The sequence below is a fragment of the Myotis daubentonii genome, chromosome 2, assembly GCF_963259705.1.
Source record: "Myotis daubentonii chromosome 2, mMyoDau2.1, whole genome shotgun sequence".
NCBI lineage: Eukaryota > Metazoa > Chordata > Mammalia > Chiroptera > Vespertilionidae > Myotis > Myotis daubentonii.
Genome location: NC_081841.1, coordinates 108070363 through 108087587, shown reverse-complemented (window position 1 = coordinate 108087587; position 17225 = coordinate 108070363). Strand labels below are relative to the sequence as shown.

The following is a 17225-nucleotide window of genomic DNA, read 5'->3' as shown; positions in this document are numbered from 1 at the left end:
CCCCCACCAGTAGCCACTGATAGTTCTCCATTGGGGCTACCAGTAGTCAAGCCCTCAAATCCTTAGCAGATGATTCAAATACGGAATTAAAATACTTTTTTTTTCACAGGTTTAGACTTTCTGGCCTTGATAACTAGTGAAGGGGGAATCCCTTCAATATAAGGATTGATTACTGCCTGTGAGGTCCACACGGTGTAAGTAATAACACGTGAAATCTGGACTTCAATGCACTGAATGCTCAGGGGTGACGCTTTTGGTAGAGGTTTGAAAGTAAATGGTGCTTGAAAACCTGGCGTCCTTCCTTGATATGAAGCCTCTGGGGTCAAACAAAAACAGTCAGCCTCCCCTGCACGTGCATGGCCGCAGGCGAGGGTCAACGGGGGGGGGAGGGGCTTTAATATCTTAGCCTGCTGATTGGCTACCTGCAGAGCTTGCCTTCTATGATTGATCGCTGGCGCGAGGGACGCTGGGACTGGCACGCGGTACTTTCCTCGGGTCTAGAAGGCAGCAATGGCGGCAGAATCTTCGACAGCTCGGCTCACCCTGCCTTCCTGTCAGCGGATGGGAAGGAAGGGTCGGCCCTGGGTAGCTGCTGAGATTCAGTGCACTCGGTGTGACAGAATGGTGACCAAAGCTTCCGGTAAGGATCCCGGGGGTGGGCTTCGCGGGCTGGCTTCGTCCTGGGCTGCGGGCAGGGAGACAGCGAGGCCGGCGAGGGTGGTGCTGGCGGGGGCCTAGGGCTGACGTGGAAACGGTCGCACAGCATCCCCCTCCCGTCGCTCTCGCTCACCGAGGGGCGGGTCGCGGGTCGCGTAGACGCCCGAGGTCGGTTGAGGGGGCGTGGCGCCTGCCCCCCCCCCCCCCCCCCCCCCCGGCCCCCAGGCCTCGGAGGCCTCCCCGCTGCTTCTCCTGGAGACGGACCGCGTGAGTTCTCGCCCCCCTACCCGTTCGAAAACGTCCCAGGCTTACCAGAGAGTCATGAAGAATTTCACCTGTTGCCTTGTGGTCAGGAAGTAATGAAATTTGAATTTTTTGTGTAGATTTAGTTGTAGAAGTGACAAGTAGACCACTATGAAATGTTCCTGAATTAAAGAGATATTAGAGATTTTATTTTTGGGTGAGGTGGAGGGGGATGAAATTATTGCTGTTAGCCGTGAATTATTCCTTTATTCCTCTTGTGTTTTCTGTACAAGGGAAGAAATACACCGTCCTCCTGTTGATCTAATTTTTTTGTATACAAGATATTTATTTTATATATATTAGACTTTATTTTAGAGGACTTTTAGGTTCACATTGATTTGCTAATTTAGATTCTACTCAAGTGAAACAGGTTCACGTTATTTTAATGTAATTTGAAATGCTAGAGTTCTCTGACAGGGATGAGTTGTTGAATTTCAACTCCTGGAGCTGCTGAAAATTCTTGTTGTTTCCCGGTGTAACTGTTTAATGTTTGTACTTTCAAAGTGAGTCATTCCATGGGCTTTCTTAGTCCCTCCAAGATGGACTCAGTTTGTGTAGAGAAAGTCGGTGAGTTTGTGTTTCCTGGTGGAGACCATCCTTCTGCTAATTTGGGTTTTGATCAGGACTGTTATGTGGAAAATAGCCATTGTTTGAAGGAAATAACTATTAAAAATAAAGTTTTAAAACATAACCTTATAAAATCACTGGTCCTTCCATGCATTTGTGTTACAGTGCTTAGAAATACTCAGTTGGAAAGGTGGTGGTTATGCATCTAGAATTGTGAAAGTGCTTCCCCTTTGTAAGCAATAATACACCACAAGTTATTTTGACTTGTACAGTAAACTGAATTTTATAAAGACAAACAGTTAAACAGTTTTGATTTCTTTGGTAATATTTCTGAAATTTAAATAGAGCTTTAAACATTAGTTTGGTTGTTGGCTTCAAAACTAAAGCTTTTTTAAAATCAAAAGCATGCAGTTATTAATCAGCACGAACACTAATATTTTTGCTGGTAAAAGATGACCGATTTTATCTAGTTCCTTTTTCCTTTTTGTCTTTCAAAGTCTTTTAAAATGACATACTTTTGGGCTGGCTTTAGCTCAGCGGTTCCTTCGCATACAGAGCTTTCTATTCGCAAGTTGCTCACTTAAAATGACATACTTTTGAAGTTACGTAGCTAAAAATATGCCTAATGTGATAAACTTCAAATTCTACTTAGCAATAAAAGCTTGATAATAGGTTTTCAATTACGATTATGGTATTTCCGTTATAAAAGCTATTTTTGTGAAAATGATCTTTATGTGGGTTGTGTGTGTGATAGTAATAGCATCTGGCTTCTGTCCTTGTCCTTGCCAGTGTCTTAGATCATTGTAAGAGCGGGGTCCTGCCAGTGTTTCATATCTGCCCTCCCTGTCCACTTCACAGGATGGCAAATATAAATTACTAGAGGGCAGTATGATCAAGTAGAAAGAACATTGCATTGGAAACATAAATAGGCTGGAGTCTGGATTATACCATTTAATGAGCCACCCACCAAAATGTTTCTCCATCTCCAGGTTGCATATAACATTCCCAGCCTACTTAGCCATGATGTTTACACAGAGGCAATGAAGTATGTCAGAGCATTTTGTATGATTATAAGATATGGCAGCCAAAACCGGTTTGGCTCAGTGGATAGAGCATCGGCCTGCGGACTGAAAGGTCCCAGGTTCGATTCCGGTCAAGGGCATGTACCTGGGTTGCGGGCACATCCCCAGTAGGAGATGTGCAGGAGGCAGCTGATCGATGTTTCTCTCTCATCGATGTTTCTAACTCTCTATCTCTCTCCCTTCCTCTCTGTAAAAAATCAATAAAATATATTTTTAAAAAAAGATATGGCAAATTGAAAGTATCATAGGTACCAAACACTATCTTAAATTAATGCAAACAATATTATGTAACTCTACCTGGCTTTTCTTCTGTTTCTCCCTCCTTCTGACTTGTATATGTTCTCCTGAATTTTGTTTAATAAGTCATCCATTACTAACTTTGTGATCTTCCTATGCGAGAGAATCCCTTTAACTTTCCACTCTAACTAATGCTGCACAATGTTAACAAACTGTAGAAAAATTAATGCATAATTTCATCAATAGGTCACCACCATGAGTTTCAGTGTGGACATGCTTTATGTGAACTGTGTTTATTAACTGAAGAATATAGCAAAATTATATGCCCTGCTTGTGAGGTAAGTTTTACCATCTTTCATGTTGAATACATTAAAACCTAATGTTAAAGGTAAAAATGTTAGCAAAATAAAGCATATTTCTGACTAGAAACTTTTTAATTGCATTTTTACTACTGAATCTTTAAGCCAAGAAGCCTAACAAAATACAAAGCTTTTCCCAACCATTTTATAATTGTTCAAAGTGATCAAGAAGAATACCCAGTTAAGGTCATACATTAATCAGCATACATATTTTGACTCTGAGGAGAATTCTGTGAAAAATTGGTTCTCACCCTAGCTGATTTAGGTCAGTGGATAAGAGCATCAGCCCATGAACTGAAGGGTCCCGGGTTCGATTCTGGTCAAGGGCACATACCTTGGTTGTAGGTTCCCTGGCCCTGGTTGGGATGCATGCAGGAGGCAACCAGTCGATGTGTGTCTCTCACATCAATGTTTCTCTCAGTCTCACCCTTTCCCCTTCCACTCTCTCTAAAAAATCAGTGGAAAAATATCCTCGGGTGAGGATTAAAAAAAAAAAGAAGAAGAAAATTCTATTTATTTTAATTTTAGTGAAGTATTCAAATCTGTACCCTTTTTTCCCCCACATCAAAACTATTCAAATTTTGAACACCACCTGCCCCTCAATCTTTGTGTGTCATCAAATTTATATTTGTAGAGATGCCATAGTATAAAAAGAAAAACAAAACAGTGGCCTAAAGTTAATGTTTACTTCAGAAGCATTAAAAATAGTACAGTTGCACTAGAACTAAAACTATGGACCCATAATAATGAGAATAGGTCAAGGATTTAAAATAAAATTTAATGAACATTGTTTCCATTTGCTACACATACAAATGGAACTTGTTTTATATAGTTTAGTATGTTTCAGGAAAGTTGTCTTAATCTCTAAATTCTTAATGTTCCACTTGAGAGATAAGATGATGAGTATTTATTGTTTTCTGTAGCAGTGTGGCAAACAATTACTCTGGAGGCCGAAGAGGTGGAATACAATCCTAGTTCTGTGACACTAACCCAGGGGTGGGCAAACTTTTTGACTCGAGGGCCACAATGGGTTCTTAAACTGGACCTGAGGGCTGGAACAAAAGCATGGATGGAGTGTTTGTGTGAACTAATATAAATTCAAAGTAAACATCATTACATAAAAGGGTACGGTCTTTTTTTTTTTTTAGTTTTATTCATTTCAAAAGGGCCGGATCTGGCCCGTGGGCCGTAGTTTGCCCATGGCTACACAAGGTTCCTTATTTGTCTGATGGAAATAATACTTGCTTTATCTCATAGGATTGTAAGAGTCAAATTTGAAGTATGTAAAAGTTCTCTACAAGCTTCAAGACCATTAAAATAAGTGTTCTAGTCAACCCTTGGTTATTTAGGTATGGATCAACTGGTTTGCAGGTTAAACATGGTAAAAATACATATATACATCCTATCTAATAAAAGAGAAACATGGTAATTGGCGTACGACCGCTACCCTTCCCATTGGCTAATCAGGGCAATATGCAAATTAACTTTCAGCCAAGATGGCGGCCGGCAGCCAGGCAGCTTGAAACTAACATGAGGCTTGCTTGCTTCAGTGATGGAGGACTCCAACGTTCCCTGCCTGCCGCTGTAGGCCTCTGAGCTGCAAGCAACTATGTAACAAACATAGAAGCTGAACAAAACCCCAGAAACCTGCCGGGCTTCAGCCAGCAGGATCGCAACATTGTAAGCAAAGGCCAGAAACCTACTTTCAGCAGCGGAGGCCTAAGAGCTGGAGCCAAGCCTCAGAGCTAAAGCTGGCCCAGAATAAAAGAGGGAAAAAAAGAAAAAAAGGAGTGGTTGGGAGCTTCAGTCACTCCCAGCCTGAAAACAGCCCTCAGTCCCTCACCCAGGCTGGCCAGGCACCCCAGTGGGGACCCCCACCCTGAAGGGTGTGTGACCAACTGCAAACAGCCATCATCACCTCACCCAGGCTGGCCAGGCACCCCAGTGGGGACCCCCACCCTGATCCAGGACACCCTTCAGGGCAAACCAGCTGGCACCCACCCATGCACCAGGCCTCTATTCTATATAGTAAAAGGGTAATATGCCTCCCAGCACCGGGATCAGTGTGACAGGGGGCAGCGCCCAAACCCCCTGATTGCCCTGCAGCTCTGTGTGTGACGGGGGCGGCGCCCCAACCCCCTGATCGGCCCTGCAATGTGTGTGACAGGGGGGAGCACCCCAACCCCCCCTCCCACGGGCCCTGCTCTGTGGGTGACGGGGTAGAGCCATAACCTCCCCATCGGCCCTGCCCTGAGTGTGAGAGTGGCGGCACCCCAACCCCCTGATCGGCCCTGCTCTGTGGGTGACAGGGTACAGAGCCCAACCCCCCTGATGGGCCCTGCTCTGTGGGTGACAGGGGGAAATGCCCTAACCCCCTGATTGGCCCTGCTCTGTGTGTGATGGGGTGGCACCGCAACCTCCCCATCGACCCTGCCTTGAGTGTGACAGGGGATGGTGCCCCAACCCCCCAATCGGCCCTACCCTGAGCGTGGCTGAGGGTGGAATCACAACCTCCCAATCGCACTGCTCTGTGTATGACAGGGGGTGGTGCCCCAACTCCCCAATCAGCCCTGCTCTGAGCCCGACCAGGGGCTGCACCTAGGGATTGGGCCTGCCCTCTGCCACCCGGGAGCAGGCCTAAGCCAGCAGGTCGTTATCTCCTGAGGGGTCCCAGACTGCGAGAGGGCACAGGCCAGACTGAGGGACCCCCCTACCCCCGGAGTGCACAAATTTTTGTGCACCGGGCCTCTAGTCCTATCTAATAAAAGAGAAACATGGTAATTGGCGTACGACCGCTACCCTTCCCATTGGCTAATCAGTGAGATATGCAAATTAACTGCCAGCCAAGATGGTGGCCGGCAGCCAGGCATCTTGAAACTAACATGAGGCTTGCTTACTTCAGTGACGGAGGACTCCAACGTTCCCCGCCTGCCTTACCGGCCTCTGAGCCTGCTGTCTGAAACATTGTAACAAATATAGAAGATAAATAAGACCCCAGAAACCAGCTTTCAGTGAGCCGGGATCTCAGAGCTGGAGTTGATACAGTGTCTCGATTATAGAACCCAGCAGAGGCCTCAGAGCTGGAGCCAGAGCTAAAGCTGGCCCAGAATAAAAAAAAAATTTAAAAAAAGGAGCAGTTGGGAGCTTCAGTCACCCGCGAGCCTGAAAACAGCCCTCAGCCCCTCACCCCGGCTAGCCAGGCACCCCAGTGGGGACCCCACCCTGAAGGGTGTGTGACCAGCTGCAAACCGCCATCATCCCCTCATCTAGGCTGGCCAGGCACCCCAGTGGGGACCCCCACACTGAAGGGTGTGTGACCAGCTGTAAACAGCCATCATCCCCTCATCCACGCTGGCCAGGCACCCCAGTGGGGACCCCCACCCTGGTCCAGGACACCCTTCAGGGCAAACCAGCCAGCCCCACCCATGCACCAGGCTTCTATCCTATATAGTAAAAGGGTAATATGCCTCCCAGCACCAGGATCAGCGGAGCAGAGAGGCCTCCTGGCACCGGAATCAGCGTGACAGGGGGCAGCGCCCAAACCCCCTGATTGCCCTGGGGCTCTGTGTGTGATAGGGGGCAGGGCCACAACCTCCCTATCCGCCCTGCTCTGTTCGTGACAGGGGAAGGCGCCCCAACCTTCTGATCAGCCCTGCTCTGTGCGTGACAGGGGGAGCTCCCGAGCCCCCTGATCGCCCTGCCCTGCGGCTCTGTGTGTGACAGGGTGCGGCGCCCCAACACCCTGATCGCCCTGCGGCTCTGTGTGTGACAGGGTGCAGCGCCCCAACCCCCCCCCCCCACGGGCCCTGCTCTGTGGGTGACGGGGTAGAGCCATAACCTCCCCATCGGCCCTGCCCTGAGTGTGATAGTGGCGGCGCCCCAACCCCCTGATCAGCCCTGCTCTGTGGGTGACAGGGGGTGGTGCCCCAACTCCCCTATCGGCCCTGCTCTGTGCATGACAGGGGGGAGCTCCCCAACCTCCTGATGGGCCCTGCTCTGTGCGTGACGGGGCAGCACCCCAACCCCCTGATGGGCCCTGCTCTGTGCGTGACGGGGTGGTGCCGCAACCTCCCCATCGACCCTGCCTTGAGTGTGACAGGGGGCGGTGCCCCAACCCCCCAATCGGCCCTACCCTGAGCATGACTGAGGGTGGCATTGCAACCTCCCGATCCGCCCTGCTCTGTGCATGACAGGGGGCGGCACCCCAACTCCCCAATCGGCCCTGCTCTGAGCCCGACCAGGGGCTGCACCTAGGGATTGGGCCTGCCCTCTGCCACCCGGGAGCAGGCCTAAGCCAGCAGGTCGTTATCTCCCGAGGGGCCCCAGACTGTGAGAGGGCACAGGCCGGGCTGAGGGACCCCCCTTCCCCCCCAAGTGCACAAATTTTTGTGCACCGGGCCTCTAGTATGTATATAAATTTGTGAAATTTTAATTGTACATATGTAATTTAAACATGTACATATTAGAAGATGTCTGTTTTAGAATTATATACTTTTACAAATTAAGGCCTTCATTGTGGGAAATTATTGTTTTTATTTTGTTTTGTTAATCCTCAGCAGAGGATATTTTTACCATTGATCTTTAGAAAAAGTGGAAAGAAGAAGAGAAAGGGAGAGAGAGAGAGAGAGAGAGAGAGAGAGAGAGAAACATTGATGTGAGAGAGACAAATGGATTGGTTGCCTTCCAAGGGCACCCCACCTGGGGCCGGAGTTTGAACCTGCAATCCAGGTACACTCCCTTGACCAGTAATTGAACCTGCAACCCTTTGTTGCTTGGGCCAACGCTGTAACCACTGAGCAACAACAGCCAAGACAATTGTGGGAATTCTTATTCCCTTTCCTTTCTTGACAGTAGGTTCCTATGTGGTTGGCTACAAAGTTAAGACAAGGAGTGAGGGGATCTAGCTCTTGTAGTTGTAAAGGAAGATCCCTGACCCATTCCATCTTGTGATGGGAAAAGAGTAAGGGAACGGGAAGAAGCAGGCAGCCAGCCAGAACTGTTTCTGCCCATATCCATTCTGTTCTAATATTTAAACACAGTCAAATTTATTATAAGAACTTTTTCCCGTTTTTGGCAAATGATTTCATGTTTAATGGTTTTAAAACATTATACTGTATTATTTTGGATAACATCTATACAAATGTTTATAGTGTGCTTACAAATATTGATTTTGATTTTAAGGTCGTGATAAATCTATTTGGTATCATTCTGACTAGTTCTGACTCTGTCTTTGGGAGACATGTGATTTGTCTCATCCTTCCATTCTTTCTCCCCCTTCCTGGTGCTAATAGCAAGGGACTGTATTCAGATTCTTCAGATGCACTAAAGCTGAATGCTATTTAAAGGAGTCCTTCAAGAAACCTTCCTGAAATTGTTACCACTCTTATTAGTTTTTAAAGTTTAGATTTTTGATGATGTCTAGTATTTATATGGAATAAGAGAGAATGGGAGAATCTAGTCTAAATTAATGAGAGTGTGAATGTATAGAATACTTAAAGAGTATAGTTTATTGCTTTTAACTTACGTATGTACCCTAAAAAAGTATGTGCCCTATAAAGATTTAAGTAGCTGTATTTACATTAGACTTATATTTATAATTTATCTGTAATGTTTAAGGTAATGTTCTTTATTTCAAACTTAAACCTAAAATGATTTCATTCAGGATTAAGGGTATGCATTTGTCTTTATTTCTGAGTTTGGTTGAAAACTATCTACCATTCTCTATCTTTTATAGTTGCATAGGGTTTTTTACTATCCCTTCTGTGCTTTTGATTGATATTAATGGTTAATAACTAGAGGCCTGGTGCATGAAAATTCATGCACTGGAGAGGGGTCCCTCAGCCCGGCCTGCCCCCTCTCACAGTCTGGGAGCCCTTAGGGGCAGGAGGTGACCCAGCAATCAGGGAAAGGCAACGCTCCCATCACACCTCTGCTGCTGCCACTGCCGGCAGTGCAAGCCTCTGCCAGCCCTGGTTACCTGAGCCTTGGGCGGCCCTGGGTGGCTGGGCAGCCACCATCCGAGGCTTGCCTATCCCTCAGGCATTGGCTGGGTAGCCACCATCCAAGGCTTGCCTGTGCCTCGGGCATCAGCTGGGCAGCCGCCATTTGAGGCTTGCCTGCGCCTTGGGCCAGCCCTGGGCAGCTGGGCAGCCACCATCCAAGGCTTGCCTGCGCCTCAGGCTGGCCCTGGGGGGCTGGGGGACTGGGGACTGGGGGACTCTGGAGGCAGTTGCATGGAGCGGCTAGACCCGCCTAGGGGTGGGCCTGGCTGTCCTGTGTGCCCTCCACCTTGGCGGGGCTGAGAGGGCTGAGTGCTGTCATCTTGTGGCTGTGGGCACCACCATCTTTGAGGGCATGGCAGTCAATTAGCATATTCCCTCTTTATTGGCTGTGGGTGCCGCATCTTGTGAGGGTGTAGCGGTCAATTAGCATATTCCCACTTTATTAGTTAGGAGATCCATCCTATAATTTTGCACGGCAAGGTAGCAGATTTTGTTTCAAATAGGATCATACTTAGGCATCATTCCAGAAATACCTGCATTTTATTTATCTTTCAGACCTGAGTCCAAAAATATATTGTGCACAAAGAAAGGATAGTTTATCCAATCAACAGATAATCCTATCTAATAATAGACAAAGATTGAAATTAACCATACCTCCGCTACACTTCCCATTGGCTAATCAGCGAGATATGCAAATTAACCACCAACAAAGATGGTGACCGGCAGCCACAGCCATGCCGCTGAAGCGAGCAGTAGGCTTGCTTGCTCCAGTTATGGAGGAAGCCAAGCTTCCTCCCCACTGCCGCTGCAGCCAGGCTCTGAGCTCCACTCTAAGCAACAAAGTTGCAATTATAGAAGCTAAACAAACCCCAGATACCTGCTTTCAGCAGGCTGTGGCCTCAGAGCTGGAGCAACAACAAAGTTTCAATTATAGAAGGTAAATAAATCCCAGAATAAAAAAAAAAAAAAGAGAAAGTCTGGGAGCTTCAGTTGCCGGCAGGCTTGGCCAGCCTGAAAACTCTTAGCCCCTCATCCAGACTGGCCAGGCACCCCAGTGGGGACCCCCACCCTAAAGGGGGTGTGGCAAGCCGGAAAACAGCCATCAGCCCCTCATCCAGGCTGGCCAGGCACCCCAGTGGGGACCTCCACCCTGAAGGGGGTGCGGGCAGCCTGAAAGCAGCCATCAGCCCCTGAACCAGGCTGGCCAGGCACCCCAGTGGGGATGCCCACCCTGAAGGGGATGTGACCAGCTGCAAACAGCCATCAGCCCCTCACCCAGGCACCCAAGTGGGACCCCCACCCTGATCCGGGACCCCCACCCTGATCCAGGACACCCTTCTGGGAAAACCAGCCAGCCCCCACCCGTGCACCAGGCCTCTATCCTATATAGTAAAAGGGTAATATGCAAATTGACCATAACACAGAAAGACTGGGAATGACTGGTCACTATGACACACGCTGACCACCAGGGGGCAGACGCTCAATGCAGGAGCCGCCCTCTGGTGGTCAGTGAGCTCCCACATGGGGGAGCTCTGTTTAGCCACAAGCCAGGCTGATGGCTGCCAGTACAGCGGTGGTGGTGGGACCCTCTCCTGCCTCCTCAGCAGCACTAAGGATGTCTGACTGCAGCTTAGGTCTGCTACCCGCTGGCAAGTGGACATCCCCTGAGGGCTGCCCGCCTGCCAGAGGGATGTCTGATTGCCAGCTTAGGCCCAATCCCCCGGGGAGCAGGCCTAAGCCAGCAGGTGGACATCCCCCGAGGGGTCCCAGACTGCAGGAGGGCACAGGCTGGGCTGAGGAACCCCGCCCCCCCGAGTGCACAAATTTTTGTGCACCGGGCCTCTAGTCCTATATAATAAAAGCCTAGGTGGTGTCACACCCTCCCGCGACGCCCTCACGCGACATCGCCACAAAATGGCCGCCACAAGATGGCTGCACACACAGCAGAGGTGGGGCCCAGCAGCTGCTCCGCTCAATGAGGCCTGTGCTCTGCGCAGCACAGAGTAGGCGGGGCCCGACGGAGGAGGCGGGTCGCAGTAGGGGAGGGCAGTTGTGGGGGGGGTTAAGCCGGTGGGGGGGGGGCAGTTGTGAGCGATCAGACCGGGAGGGGAAGGCAATTGTGGGCCATCGGGCCTGCAGGGGAGGGCAGTTGTGGGCAACCGGGCCGGCAGGGGAGGGCAATTAGGAGCGATTGGGCCGGCAGGGGAGGGCAGTTGTGGGTGATCGGGCTGGCAGGGGAGGGCAGTTGTGGGTGATCAGGCTGGCATGGGAGCAGTTAGGTGTCGATCAGGCTGGCAAGGGAGTGTTTAGGTGGCAATCAGGCTGGCAGTCGGACATCTCCCGAGGGGTCCCGGATTAGAGAGGGTGCAGGCCGGGTTGAGGGACACACACACACACGCACAAAATTCCATGTAGATTGGAAATGTTAATAATATACTATTTGAAAATGTAAACTGGAAGAAAATATAGGTACTAGTAATTTAATCTTAGAAGGGGAAGCCTTGTTAACCCTTTTCGGTCCAACATGGAGGCTGACTCGACAGGCCAGGCGCTAGGAGCAGGTCCAATGTCGAGGCTGAGACACTGCAAACCGGTTCAACATTCAATCCCGTCAATTAATTTGGACCAGACTGTTTGAATTCCAAAAATAAAATTGGACCGCAAAGGGTTAAACTTATCACTGAAATCAGAATCCAAAAAGAAATGCTGGTTAAATTTGACCACAATTTTTTATTTATAAGTAACAAAACAAAAACATCAGCATAAAAATAAACATAAATGACAAGCTGGGTTGGGGAGAAGAAGAATGCTTTTATTATATACTAGAGGCCCGGTGCACAAAAATTTGTGCACTCAGGGGGGGGTGGGGAGGGGTGAGTCCCTCAGCCCGGCCTGTGCCCTCTCACAGTCTGACACCCCTTGGGAGATAACGACCTGCTGGCTTAGGCCTGCTCCCGGGTGGCAGAGGGCAGGCCCAATCCCTAGGTGCAGCCCCTGGTTGGGCTCAGAGCAGGGCCGATAGGGGAGTTGGGGCACTGCCCCCTGTCATGCACAGAGCAGGGCGGATTGGGAGGTTGCAATGCCACCCTCAGTCATGCTCAGGGTAGGGCCAATTGGGGGGTTGGGGCACCGCCCCCTGTCACACTCAAGGCAGAGTCGATGGGGAGGTTGCGGCGCCACCCCCTGTCATGCACAGAGCAGGGCCGATCAGGGGGTTGGGGAGCTCCCCACCCCCCCGTCAGGCACAGAGCAGGGCCCATCAGGGGGTTGGGGAGCTCCCCCCTGTCACGCACAGAGTAGGGCCAATAGGGGAGTTGGGGCACCGCCCCCTGTCACACACAGAGCAGGGCGGATCAGGGGGTTGGGGCGCGGCCCTTTATCACCCACAGAGCAGAGCCGATCAGGGGGTGGGGTGCCGCCACTGTCACACTCAGGGCAGGGCCTTTGGGGAGGTTATGGCTCTACCCCATCACACACAGAGCAAGGCCCGTGGGGGGGGGGAGGGGTTGGGGCGCCGCCCTCTATCACCCACAGAGCAGGGCCGATCAGGGGGTTGGGGCGCCTTCACCTGTCACGAACAGAGCAGGGCCGATCAGAGGGTTAGGGCGCTGCACCCTGTCACACACAGAGCTGCAGGGCAATCAGGGGGCTTGGGCGCTGCCCCCTGTCACACTGAGCCCGGTGCCGGGAGGCCTCTCAGCTCCGCTGATCCCAGTGCTGGGAGGTATATTACCCTTTTACTATATAGAATAGAGGCCTGGTGCATGGATGGGGCCAGCTGGTTTGCCCTGAAGGGTCTCCTGGATCAGGGTGGGGGTCCCCACTGGGGTGCCTGGCCAGCCTGGATGAGGGGATGATGGCTGTTTACAGCTGGTCACACACCCTTCAGTGTGGGGTCCCCACTGGGGTGCCTGGCCAGTCTGGGTGAGGGGCTGAGGGCTGTTTTCAGGCTGGGACTGAAGCTCCCAACCACTCCTTTTTTTCTTTTTTCTTTTTTTATTCTGGGCCAGCTTTAGCTCTGAGGCTCCAGCTCTTAGGCCTCCGCTCCTGAAAGCAGGTATCTGGTTTGTTTCGGTTCTCGAAACTCTGTATCAACTCCAGCCTTGAGATCCCAGTCGCCTGAAAGCTGGTTTCTTGGGTTTTGTTTAGCGTCTATATTTGTTACAATGTTTGAAACTGCAGACTCCAAGGCCTGCATCGGCAGGCGGGGAACGTCGGAGTCCTCCGTCACTGAAGCAAGCAAGCAAGCCTCATGTTAGTTTCAAGCTGCCTGGCTGCCGGCCGCCATCTTGGCTGACAGTTAATTTGCATATCACCCTGATTAGCCAATGGGAAGGGTAGTGGTCGTACGCCAATTACCATGTTTCTCTTTTATTAGTGTAGGTATTACATGTTAAGAATCTTTGTACAGTTTTAACTGGAATCTTTTAAATCAGTGTACAGAGGGGCCTTGACTTATGTGTCCTGACCAACGAGTTTTTCGAGATTATGAGCTATCTCTCAGCCGATTTTTTGCTTTGAGTTGCGAGCTAAAATTCGGGTTATGAGCCAGCTTCAGATACCCCACTGCTAGTTGGCGCAGCGAACGTCACAGTGAACGCCACAACATCAGCCCAGCATCATGTGTCTCACTCGTTCACTGTTGATTTGACATACGATTAATTTGAGTTATGAGCTCCGTCACGGATGGAACGGATTAAACTTGTAATTCAAGGCCCCACTGTGTTTAATTTATATATTTTTAATTTTGGAAGAATTGTCCTGTATCACATCTGTTGATGGTCTTCTTTCTGTGCCAATAATGCTCTCAAAAACATGGTAAATGTTCCTAAAATCTTACGGACTTTCTGTAAGAAGTGTGGCAAGCATCGACCTCATAAGGAAACAGTATAGGAAGGGAAAGGATTCTGTTTGCACAGGGAAAGCAGTGTTATAACAGGAAGCAGAGTGGCTGTGGAGGGAAGATTAAGCTAATTTTCTGCAAAAAGGCTAAAACTGCAAAGAATATTGTGCTAATGTTTGAATACATTGAGTCCATTCTAAGAGAATGCTGGCTATTACCAGTAAGAGATGCAGGCATTTGGAGGAGGAAATAATGGCAGCTGAATAGGCAGACCTGTAGTGCATCTCATCCCAGGGCCAGACTGGAAATACAACAAAATTGGAGAACATTCACATGGAATTACCAACTGAGCTCCAGTGAGGAAGAGACATATCAAGGAAGGACAGAAAACACCTGGAAACCTGTAAGAAAGGCGAGGTCATGAGAGGAGCTGAATCAGCTCCCAGGGTCGACAGGCCAGCGAGCCAGGAGGAAGATGGGAACTCCTGGCTAAAGGAGAGTCTGTTTTCTCAGAAGATAGAGGCCTGGAACCCAAGTTGGGCTCCATAGCCCTGAGCAACAGAGCAGAGACCCTAGGCTCACATAACATCCAGCCATGAAAGGTGGCAGGGCTGCTGGCCATTTCAGAGCCTGGAGCCCATAGATCAGAGCTGGTTGGAAAGAAAGCTGCAGTTTTGACTTTTTTCTTTTTTCTTTTCTTTTCTTTTCTCTCTAAACCCAGAGCCCAGGAATTTTCATTTTTGACTATTCATCTGAGGCTTTGGTGCAGGGAGGGAGATGTGGACTCGAGGTGCCTAAGAAGAGGTTGAGTTGGGAAGTTTTGTGGGGAGACTTGGTAAAATAGCAGCCAGTGATAACCGGAATGGTGAGCTGAGGTGTTTTTCCCAGGTCGTGTCTCAGGATGCTGAAGAATGAGCTACGTGGACCAGAAGATTTAAGCAAAGTGTGGAAAATTTATTACAAGCAGATTCAGACTCCTCGCAAGGGGGAGGGGCACTCAAGAATGGGTTGCCTGTTAAAGCCTTGTAGTCCAAGGGTATATGTTTGCTACAAGCCTGCTCTATGTCTACCTGTGTCGTCATCTGATTGATTCCCTCAATTGTTTTTGCCCAGCAACAGACCTAAACTTTCCCTGTTTCTATGTGTTCTTTCTCTGTTCCTATGCTGAACTTTTTCTGTTTCTATATGTTCATACATTTTGTTTACTGCAGGCCCTCCCTTGGTTTCCCATGTCTCCTGCTTTGAGTCCAGAAACATTTTATTATTTCTGCTTGGTTGGTTCCTGTGGTTAGGCTGCTCTAACTGTCATGTCTGCCCCTGCCTATATTTCACCTGCCTTTGTCTTCCACTGGACCCCAGCCCTATCTTCCTGCATTTCAATCTAACTCCTCTCACCAGGAGCATTTGGTTGTAGGCCCCCAACCGAAACAGCCATTTTTCCTGAGAGGAGCTAACCGCTCCCAGAAGCCACAGAGCAAGTAAAGAAACAAAACAGCCTGCCCCACCCACAGGAGCGTTGCATGCCACACCCTGCATTTTGATCTTGTCAGAGGAAACAAAAGCAGAGGCCAAGCTTAAGGGTTTGAACAGTCTCAAGGAGCCTTCAGTGACTGGATTGAGGGAGGGGCCATCCTCCCCACTCTGCTGGGAATCAGACTGACAGGTTCCCCTCACGGGAGAACTGATAAAAACTCCAGGTTTCCAGCTGATCTCCATACAGGATCTCTGTCCAGCCAAGGGCAGAGTAAAACTTTGGGCCAACTCATAGAGGAATAGCTCTGGGACAGGAAAACACACCCATCATATTCCATGAAAACTAAACAGTACCTCCCTGCCTAAAGTTCTTTCAAAATCAGACTTTTGAGTGATTAAGATTGACAGCTGGTTAACAGGCAAAGATGGGCAGAGGTAGAGTCTGGGGAATCAGGGGAAGTTTGCTGACCCAGCCCTGGGCCCCTTGCTGCTAACAAACCTACTTTAGAGGGCAGATTGGTCCTTCCTGTTTGCAGCCAAGGCCTGTGGAGACAGACACAAGCGGTGGATTGGTGGATCATTTGGAGCTTTAAGCAGATTGCTGAAAGTCAAAAGACAGTGCCTGATAGTGATTAGCACCTAAATACCTAACAGAAAGCCAAGAATTGGCAGACAGAACAGAAGAGTGGTATCCAAAGCAAGCTCCCATGGGGCATTAAACTCAGCTGAAACTAACGCCTCTTCATTTTTTTTTTCTTTCTCTCTTTTTTTCCTTTTTTCTTTTTTTAGTTTTCTCTTTCCTTCTTTTCCCTTTTTAAATTTATCTTCTTTATCTGCTTTATTAGTTTGTTATTATTCTTATCTCTGTTGTTTCATTCATATATCTAATTTTCCTCTTCCCGTTTTCTACTCAATTTTTTTCACTAAATATTTTTTTTCTCTTTTCTTTTTCTCCTGCTTCCTCATCTTTTTTCTTTTTCTTATTTTAGGCCTATCTGCTTTCTCCTATATTTTCCTTTTCAAAGTTTTTTCTTATCTTTTCTCCATCCTTTATTTTAAACTATTGTCCTTTCCCTAGTCCTTGTTTGGTTAGGTGGCTCAGGAGGCAGAGAAGGAAATAAAGAGAGTTGATCAGAAAAGGAAGAAACTAGGACCTCATGGCGCAACGGTAGCGCGTCTGACTCCAGAAAAGGAAGGAAGGAAAGTTTATTCTGCGTCCCAGGGAGACCCATGCACCCCCAAGGACAGGGCATGTGGATTCACGCCAACAGGGAGGGGGGCGCTTTTTTAATACTGCGGTTGGGTGAGGGGCAGGGACATGAGCTGAGGTATTCAGTTGAGGAAGTTTCAGCTGCAGGGGGTCAGCCAGGTATTCAGGAAGGAGTCAGTATCTGTGTGAGGGTCATTGTGGATTCAGGGAGAAGCCAGTATCTGTGTCTGGCACGCTGATCTGTTAGAAATGCCAGGGGTAGTCCATTATCTCGTCACATGTCTGCATGTATCCGATCCTGGGCTCTCTCCGACCTAACAGCCCTTTGATTCTTTATTCTTATTTTCTTAATTTCATCTCTCCAACTACATATTCTGCCCTCTCCCTGCCCCTTTACTTACTATTTCTGGTTTGTGCTTTTTTGTCTGTTTATTTGTTTCTTTTTTATCCCTGTATCTTTCTCTTTTTTTTCTATCATTCTTGCTCTCTTTT

General features: G+C 48.9%; 1 protein-coding gene across 2 annotated transcripts in view; it reads left to right on the top strand.

Annotated features, from left to right (window-relative positions):
- Positions 1-510: 510 nt before the first annotated feature.
- Positions 511-17225, top strand: part of RNF17 (ring finger protein 17) — a 157168-nt gene continuing 140453 nt past the window's right edge. For both annotated transcript variants that reach the window (XM_059684174.1, XM_059684175.1), the window contains exons 1-2: positions 511-640; positions 3093-3184. In XM_059684174.1, the coding sequence (XP_059540157.1) occupies positions 511-640; positions 3093-3184 (222 nt within the window). The remainder of the gene's footprint in view (positions 641-3092; positions 3185-17225) is intronic.